This window comes from Lissotriton vulgaris, chromosome 6 (genome assembly GCF_964263255.1).
Source record: "Lissotriton vulgaris chromosome 6, aLisVul1.2, whole genome shotgun sequence".
Classification (NCBI taxonomy): Eukaryota; Metazoa; Chordata; class Amphibia; order Caudata; family Salamandridae; genus Lissotriton; species Lissotriton vulgaris.
In genome coordinates, this window is record NC_141694.1 from 314,005,336 (window position 1) to 314,013,088 (window position 7,753).

Here is a 7,753-nt window from a genome sequence, read left to right on the forward strand (position 1 = left end):
TGTGCAATGTTGCATAATCTCGCCACCAAGCAAGGCACTGAGGTGGAGCTCACATATCATGAGGACATTGATGACGACCCAGAGGTGGCAGAGCCCCAAGCTACAGTGGCAGCAGCAGCTACAGATGGGAGACTGAGACGGGCAGAGGTTACACAACAATATTTCTGAGTGAGTAAAGAGACACAGGCATGAATGTAACTTTGTGGAAGTAGTTTAATATTCACTACGCCACAGCATTGTTAGCTCACATTGGGCTCACTAATACAAACACTCCATGAGTGTGATGTCACGGTTAACACCACCGTGACTACAGCCTTGGGTGGAGTGCAAAGTCATTGTTTGTGGGCACGGGCCACAGGGCGGGGCTGCTGTGGCTGTGAATCAATGTCCTCACGCTGGCCTGTCACACTTCCCCCACGCCTGCCACTCCTCCGTAACTCATGCACAGGAGTGCTTGCCCCACTCCTGCTGGTGGACCCCTCGCTTTCGGCAGCACAAGTGTCGCCTCCAGTGCCAGTCTGATGCGCGAGCACCAGCTCCATTGCAGAGGTCATCCTGGCCATACCTTCACTTAAATTGTTGCAGCACTGCACTATGGCAGTTGCAAACATGTTCAGGGCCTTGGTTTGCTGGCGCACATCCACACGGGCCTTGCGTCTCTCCAAATGGTCCCTGTCCAATTTGTCACACAGGACAGTCATGCACTGTGTTATATCTGATATTCCTGACGCCATGGATTGCATGCTCTCTACCATTTCCCCTATGCCCTTGCCTACTGCTTCCAGTTTATTATTTGTTGTGCGTGCGTGCCTCTGAACCCCCATCATTGCTTTTGCCTGCAGGCACTGCACCTTCACCATGGTGGCCTCCAGTCCGCAGAAGACACCTTGGACTTGCCGCACATCCTCTACCTCCCGTGGCCGTCGCCCTCGGACACTGGCCCGCGTGACTCTGGGACTGGGCTGCTGCTCGGTGTTGCCTCTGTCCTGTGTGTCACCCTCCACCTCCTCCTCCTCCGATGATGTTTGCAGTATTCTGCGAGGGGGCACATCATGGCTCCTGATCCTTCCCAGCACTGGGGATGGTGATGTGGGGGTGGGTGATAGTTCTGCCGCTCCTGTGTCCTGACTACCGAATAGGAGAGGGGATTGTGGATTTTCTGCAGTTGCCTCCTCAGGTATCGGGGCTGCCTGCTCTTGGTCCTGCCCTCCGTGAGATGTGCTAGGTCCGGCTCCTTCCCTCCTCTTCTCTCTGACCTCAGCTGTGCTGCGCTTTGACTCTCCTGTGGACAGACATGGACATTGTGTCAGTAATGTTGTTCACCTGTGTCATGAGATAAAATACACTTCTATAGCACTTTAGCCTGTCTCTCTTGCCTATGCTACTTGTCTGTTGCTCCCCTTGCTGCAATGCACGCTGACTGCTCTGAGGTATCTACACATGACTACATTTCACAGGATGCATTGCAGGACATTAGTTAAACCTGTTGTGGAGTCTGATTTGTCCTGTGAGGGGAATAGGTAAAAGGGTAAATGATAATGTTCTTGCATCTTACCTGGTTTCTTTGCTCCTCTTGCTGAGCTGTCTGCGTCTCCAATTCCGTGAATACATTCCTTCTCAAGGGTGGATGCGACCATCTCCTCGATGTCGGTGAGTCTGGGGGCTCTGTTTCTTCCTCCGCCTGTAGCATCACTTTCCTTGCGGTGGGCAGCAAGCTTTTTTTTGGTGATTATGCGGATGTCATACCACCGTTTTTTTAGGTCTTCTAGGTCACGGTGGGTGACACCAATGGCATTTACCTTGCCTTGTATGTCCAACCAGGTGCTGCGTTTGATTGATTCAGCAAAATGCAGAGTTTGCTTTCCAAAAATTTTGCCATAATGTCTGACAATCTCCGAAATCAGCACCTGCAGTTCCTCCTGGCTGAACTTCTGCTTCCTTTTGCGCTCTGCAGCATCTCTCTGTGCCTCCTGGCTCTCCATCTTGCTGTGTATTTTGTCTCAGGTAAGGCTGCTCCACACTCTGTCCTCCTGCTCTCCTGACTGTTTGTTTCTGCACCTGCATGGGCGTGGCCTGTCCCAGGTACTGGGGTGTGGTGGTTGGATCTGATTGGTTAGTTCCCCTGTGGCTTGGAATTTGGGTGTGGTTGAAGTACCTGATTGGTTCACAGGCACACATGTTTGTCAGTTTCAAATTCTTCGGCGGATAGTTCCGACACGGTAAATACCGGGTCGGTTTTTACCTACTCGGTATTTTCCGTGTCGGGAGTTGCCATTCATTCCTATGGGCCGTGGCACCGGTGGATCGGTTTGGGTTTTTCCGTCTCAGATTTTACTGTGTAGGTATATTCCGAGACGGTAAATACCGTTTCCGATTACCAACAGGTTCCGAGTCGGTATTTGTTACCGGCATTCTTACCTACATCTCATTTTCCTACTCGGTAATACCGAGTCGGTATGACTCGGTATTTAAGAGGTCGGTAAATATAATTTACCTACATCTGGCCCATAATGTCTACAAGCAAGGATGGTATGTGATTCCTCAATGTCTTGTGTAACATTTCCAGTTCAAATGATTTACACACTTGTATGATTTATAGTGTATCGAAAGCACTCTGACATCCTACACTAGGATGAGTAGTGCTATAATAGAATTACATGGAAGAATTTAGTAGATGACAGTTAAATCAATATCACACTATTTAAAAAATAAATCAATGTTAGAACTCCCTGACAATTCCCACCAGAAGTCAGGCTTGCTCTCGCTCACTCCTTTGATGACAGTGATATATTTTTGCCTCCCCACTTTCGAAGTTTACCAGCCGCCACTGCTGTCCTGAAAGGAATCTGACATTCTTGGAGACAAAAAAACATCCACCCCTTCATTTCTCCCAAACAAAATAACACTTTATCCCTCCTTTCCTCACTACAGACACCTCTGACATTAATAGGAACAATTTGTAAAGCCATTACTAAAACCAAGCAGAAATGTGAAAATTGAAAAACTTTAGCCATACTTACTTGTTAGATGGAGCAGACTAAAAACCATGAACAGATCAACCTTGCTATTTACCTGGGAGTCAAAGAGGATCAACTCCTTGAGATCTCGCTTCTCTCCTGCATCACTTTTGGTTATGTCACTACTTTGTACTCCCAACTTCCCTTTTTTTCCTGACCCACTGTCTCTACTCTCTGAGCTTAACTTCTTACCTAAAAATGTTCTCCCTTTCTTCTGTGACACAACCTCTCCCTTATCCAAGGCGGCCTTCCTCCCCCTCATGGTTCTAACACTCCCTCCCACAGGTACCGGTACTCTTTGTGGCAAAGCAGTTTTTGGGATCAGAGATTGCTGGCTCACTAACCCTACACTTTTCTCAGTGGCGTGCGCCCTATGTGTGAACCCTGCATCCTGACCCTTGGCATTACCCACCTTACCCTTGCTGGTGCTTGCAGCAAAAGATGACTCCACGTCTCCTTCTGCAGATGTCGCTTGTAATTTCTTCTTTTTCACAATCTCATTTGCCTCTCCTTCTTCTAAGCTCTTCCGTCTCTCCAGTTTCCTCTCCAACTTCAGTATTTCTGCCACCAGCTGACCTTCAATTTCTGCAATATGTTGTTCAATCTGTGTCATACCCTCACTGTCTTTTTCTCCCTCACCAACCTCCATCTCAGAATCTTGCTGGACCTGGTGGAGTGGGAGAGACTCGCTTTCAGCCTCATCCATGGAATCCTCCCCATTGGAAGACAAAGGACTCCAGAACTTACCGTTCACTTTTTCTATGAGTGTCAAGTGTGCCTCAAGAACCTGTTCAGCACCTTGGTGCCCCCTGACACAACCATAGGACAATTTTGCAAAAATAGTGTCTGGCAGGTCTTGGGCAGTAATGCCATCATCATTGTCTGAAGCAGCACAGGCTACATCAACTTGGTAACCACCTGCTCCTCCCTCTGTGCCCTCACAGTGGAGAGTCTGACCCTCTGCTAGAACATCCTGTCCCTCCACCTCTTTAACACACTCTTTTGCAAAAAATGGTGTGTTGGGCGCCAAATCAGAAGCTATGGTCTCCCTCTCTACCCTTACTATTTCTTCCTCAACAGCTGTGTCACTCAATATCGTGCTCTTCTAATCCAGTCCTGATATCACTAGTACCAGACTTTGTGAAAGTGCTCAGGGGATTTTCCAATCTGTTGGCAAAGGATGAGGAACAATCATGATAAAGGTTATCTTCTTTACCACACAAATTACATAGACTCCTCTCAACACAATCCTTGGTCACTTGCCTTTCACCTCCACAGTTAGAACAGATGAGTTTAGTGCATTCAGATTGGACATGGTCCCTGGCTCCGCACCTGCTACACAATTTGAGTTGACCAGCATAGAACAACAAAATCCAATTGGGGACTAACATGAAAAACCGAGGTAAGTGACACCGGTCTCCCACCCCAAACTGATCCAATTTTAGTGTGACTGAAATTCGCCAAGACTCATTTCATATGCCCAAAATGTCACGCACTTTTTCCAAATTAAGAACATTTTCACAATTTCTCTTAAGCCACATCAATATATAATGCTCACTCACAGTTTCATTATACACTTTCATAATGACAATCTTAGAACTTAGGTCAATTAAACCATCATCATTGAAAAAAGCCAATTTGTTTTTACTTCTTTCAGTTTCCAACTATGCCCAAAACTGATTTAAACATGCAGCAGATGGAAAACTTACATCCCACTCATTGCCAGCAGGTAGTGCAATTACACAAAATAAATCACTAGCCTCAGTGTGCAACATTTTCTGTGATTTGTAGAAAATCAACTCTAGACATGTTCCATTTTTCTCACCAGACATGAACTCCTGCTTGACTGTGAGGTGTACGCAAAAGTGCCTTCAAAAGCCTGCTCTAGGACCTCCTTGCGACATCATGGAATAGATAAGGGAGCAGACTTGAAAAGAAGGGGGAGAGAAAGAGTTAAAGATTCAGAGAGAGTGATAAGGAAAAAAACGTCTGTCAGAGCGAGCTGGGAATCGGAGCCTCCTCCTCCACACAGCTGTGTTGATGTAATTAGTGAATGGAACCGAGGCCAGTTGGATTTCCACGTAGATTTATTTTAGATTTTGGAGATCCGAAATCACAACCTGGAGTAGTACAGAATTAGATGTAGAGTAGGTCTTCTCTACAGAGCCCCACCAGGAGCAGCTTCCTTGCCCTCAGCCCATCGTCTCAACTGACACTCCACATAGTCATACCAGCATTCAATGACCTCACCACACATATCAACATTCCAAGAAAATCGACACTGGCTGAGCAGCAAGGCAGAGAGGCGTGAAAGGTGTATTACATTAAAGATGTATATATTACACACCTTCCCCCTTTAATGAACTGCAAACAAAATAAACAAAAGTAATCATAGTAATAGCAAAAATTAAAATATGCAATCACTCCGAAAAGGAATGCATTGAATTAATTAACGACATACCACACCTCTTCCCCCTTTACAAGCAAAAGACGAATGGACGTAATGCCCAAGTACAACACATCCTCTTCCCTTGAGAAAACAATGAACAAAAAATAGTTAAAACATTGTGTGAAGGTTAACACAACTATGCCGAAAGATTATTACAACATTGCATACAATTAAATATAACTTTGCTGAAGAAGAGTATGCAGTGTATGAGAACAAGGGAGAAGCATAACGGTAAGTGCAGATTCCATAAGAACAGATGAATGAGGGAAGATGGACAACAAGGAAAAGGGAGCATAATGGAAAATCAGGAGAAAACTAAATATAAGCAATACACATTGTAAATGAGGATAGGAAGGTTATCCTCTTTACAACAATTTTAAAGTTTAAATAAAGCATAGTAATGTACAACAATTTTAAAGTTTAAATAAAGCATAGTAATAATTGGAATTGGTATTTATAAAGCGCGACTGTCGCTTCGGAAGAAGCATCCTGGCGCTGACTGGAAGGTGTGCGGAAGGGAGAGACTTAAGGCAGGATTAGATGGTGTCCCGCACATACTCGTCTGATAAGCTAAAGATCCATGTTTTCAGTTGTTTCCTGAATTGGCTTTCCTTTGTCAGGGATCTCAGATGCTGAGGCATGGCGTTCCATGCTTTGGAGGATAGGTGGGTAAGGGTTTTACCCCCTTTTTTTTTAGGTTGAACTTAGCTAGTGTTAGGAGGTTGTTGTTGGAGGATCTCAGGGACCTGTGTGGGTTGTAGTGGGGATAGCGTTTGACTAGGTACTTGGGACCAATATGGTTGAATGCCCGGAAAGCCACGGTTAGGATCTTGAACAGGATCCTTTTGTGCAAGGGTAACCAGTGGAGGGTTCTCAGGGCGGAGGAGGCTGAAGATCTTCTGGGGAGTTTAAGCACCAGCCTCGCCGCCGAATGCTGGACACTCTGGAGTTTTTTGAGTGTGTTTTTTTTCACACCTGCCAGGAGGCCGTTGCAGTAATCTATGCGCGATGTGATTAGTGCCACGGTGACCGTCTTTCTGGCTTCAATTGGTAGGAAATCAAAAAATTTTTTGAGGGATTTAATGATTCCGAAGCAGCTTCCTGCGACTGTCCTGACATGCTGGTCAAAGGACAGGTCAGTGTCGAAGGTAACTCCAAGGTTTCTTGCAGTGGTGACGGTCTGTGGGGGGGAGAAAAGTGGATACCAAGAAGGTGTTAAACCCAAACTACTCACCATTTCTACACACCATGAGGGAATTGTGCAGGACTGGGAAAATGTAGGACACCAGTGAAGTGTAAATTCAAAGCCATTCACCCCCTTCTGCACACCTCATACACTGACGGTGTCGGATACACGACCCATTGCGCACTACAAACCAAAATATGGGTACACTGCCCATTGCACATCACAAAGCAAAATATGGGTACACTACCCATTGTGCATATCCAAATAAAGTCTGGGTGCAACCCATTGCACACTAAACATTTTAAGATTAGGGTCCACTGCCCATTGCGCATGTATAAATAAATAAGTGTAAATGGAAAATTACCCACACAGCTAGGTAAAACTAATATGCGGGTAATACAAGTGTAAAGGGTAAACAACCCACAATGCTAGGCACAAAAACTATATAGGGTAAAATAGTATAAAGGGTGTGCCCAACCCACACTGAAAGATAAGAACGTTTGTATGGAGACCAGCTCCTATACAACAAATACCCTAAAGAGAACAAATAGAAGCCTAGTACCCTGAGAGTATATCGAGCAGACAAATAAGTAATGATGAACAACATACTTGGAAAGGCATGAGCATGAATTATACCTATGATGACATCAAAAGATGTAACATAATACAGGCCAGCAAGACTCCAAGTGCATAAAATGCATGACAGACATTAATGGATTGAAGCAAAGCAAGCAATAAAAAATAAATAGCAGCAAATGCTTCACTGCAACACCATTCTCACTTGACTGCATCCAATAAATGAAGAATGCGTAAGTTTGTCCTGAAAATTGTAGTTTCATTTCAGCTGCGCTGTTAATCTTCCAAGTGTCTTGTGTCAGGAATTTACTTTGATCACAAAGCGTGCGCATGTAGAAAATGTCTCGAGCATCATTTTTAAAAAGATGCGCGTCAGTTAAACTGGCAATCGGGGAGCACAGCCAAGATGAATAAAAAACAAAAAGGTACCTCTAATGTGGCACTCAGCCAAAGCGAAGGCGATATTGTAGGCAAGGGGTTGCAGGTGACAAGAAATAAAACTTGACACAATCTTGCAGATCCTGC

General features: G+C 45.2%; 1 protein-coding gene across 1 annotated transcript; it reads right to left on the bottom strand.

Annotated features, from left to right (window-relative positions):
* Positions 1-332: 332 nt before the first annotated feature.
* LOC147707174 (uncharacterized) lies at positions 333-1,982 on the bottom strand. Its single transcript, XM_086925194.1, has 2 exons — positions 1,556-1,982; positions 333-1,282 (listed from the first exon to the last, which is right to left on the bottom strand). Exons 1-2 carry the CDS (start codon positions 1,980-1,982, stop codon positions 333-335), a joined length of 1,377 nt encoding a protein of 458 aa, XP_086781320.1.
* Positions 1,983-7,753: the final 5,771 nt, after the last annotated feature.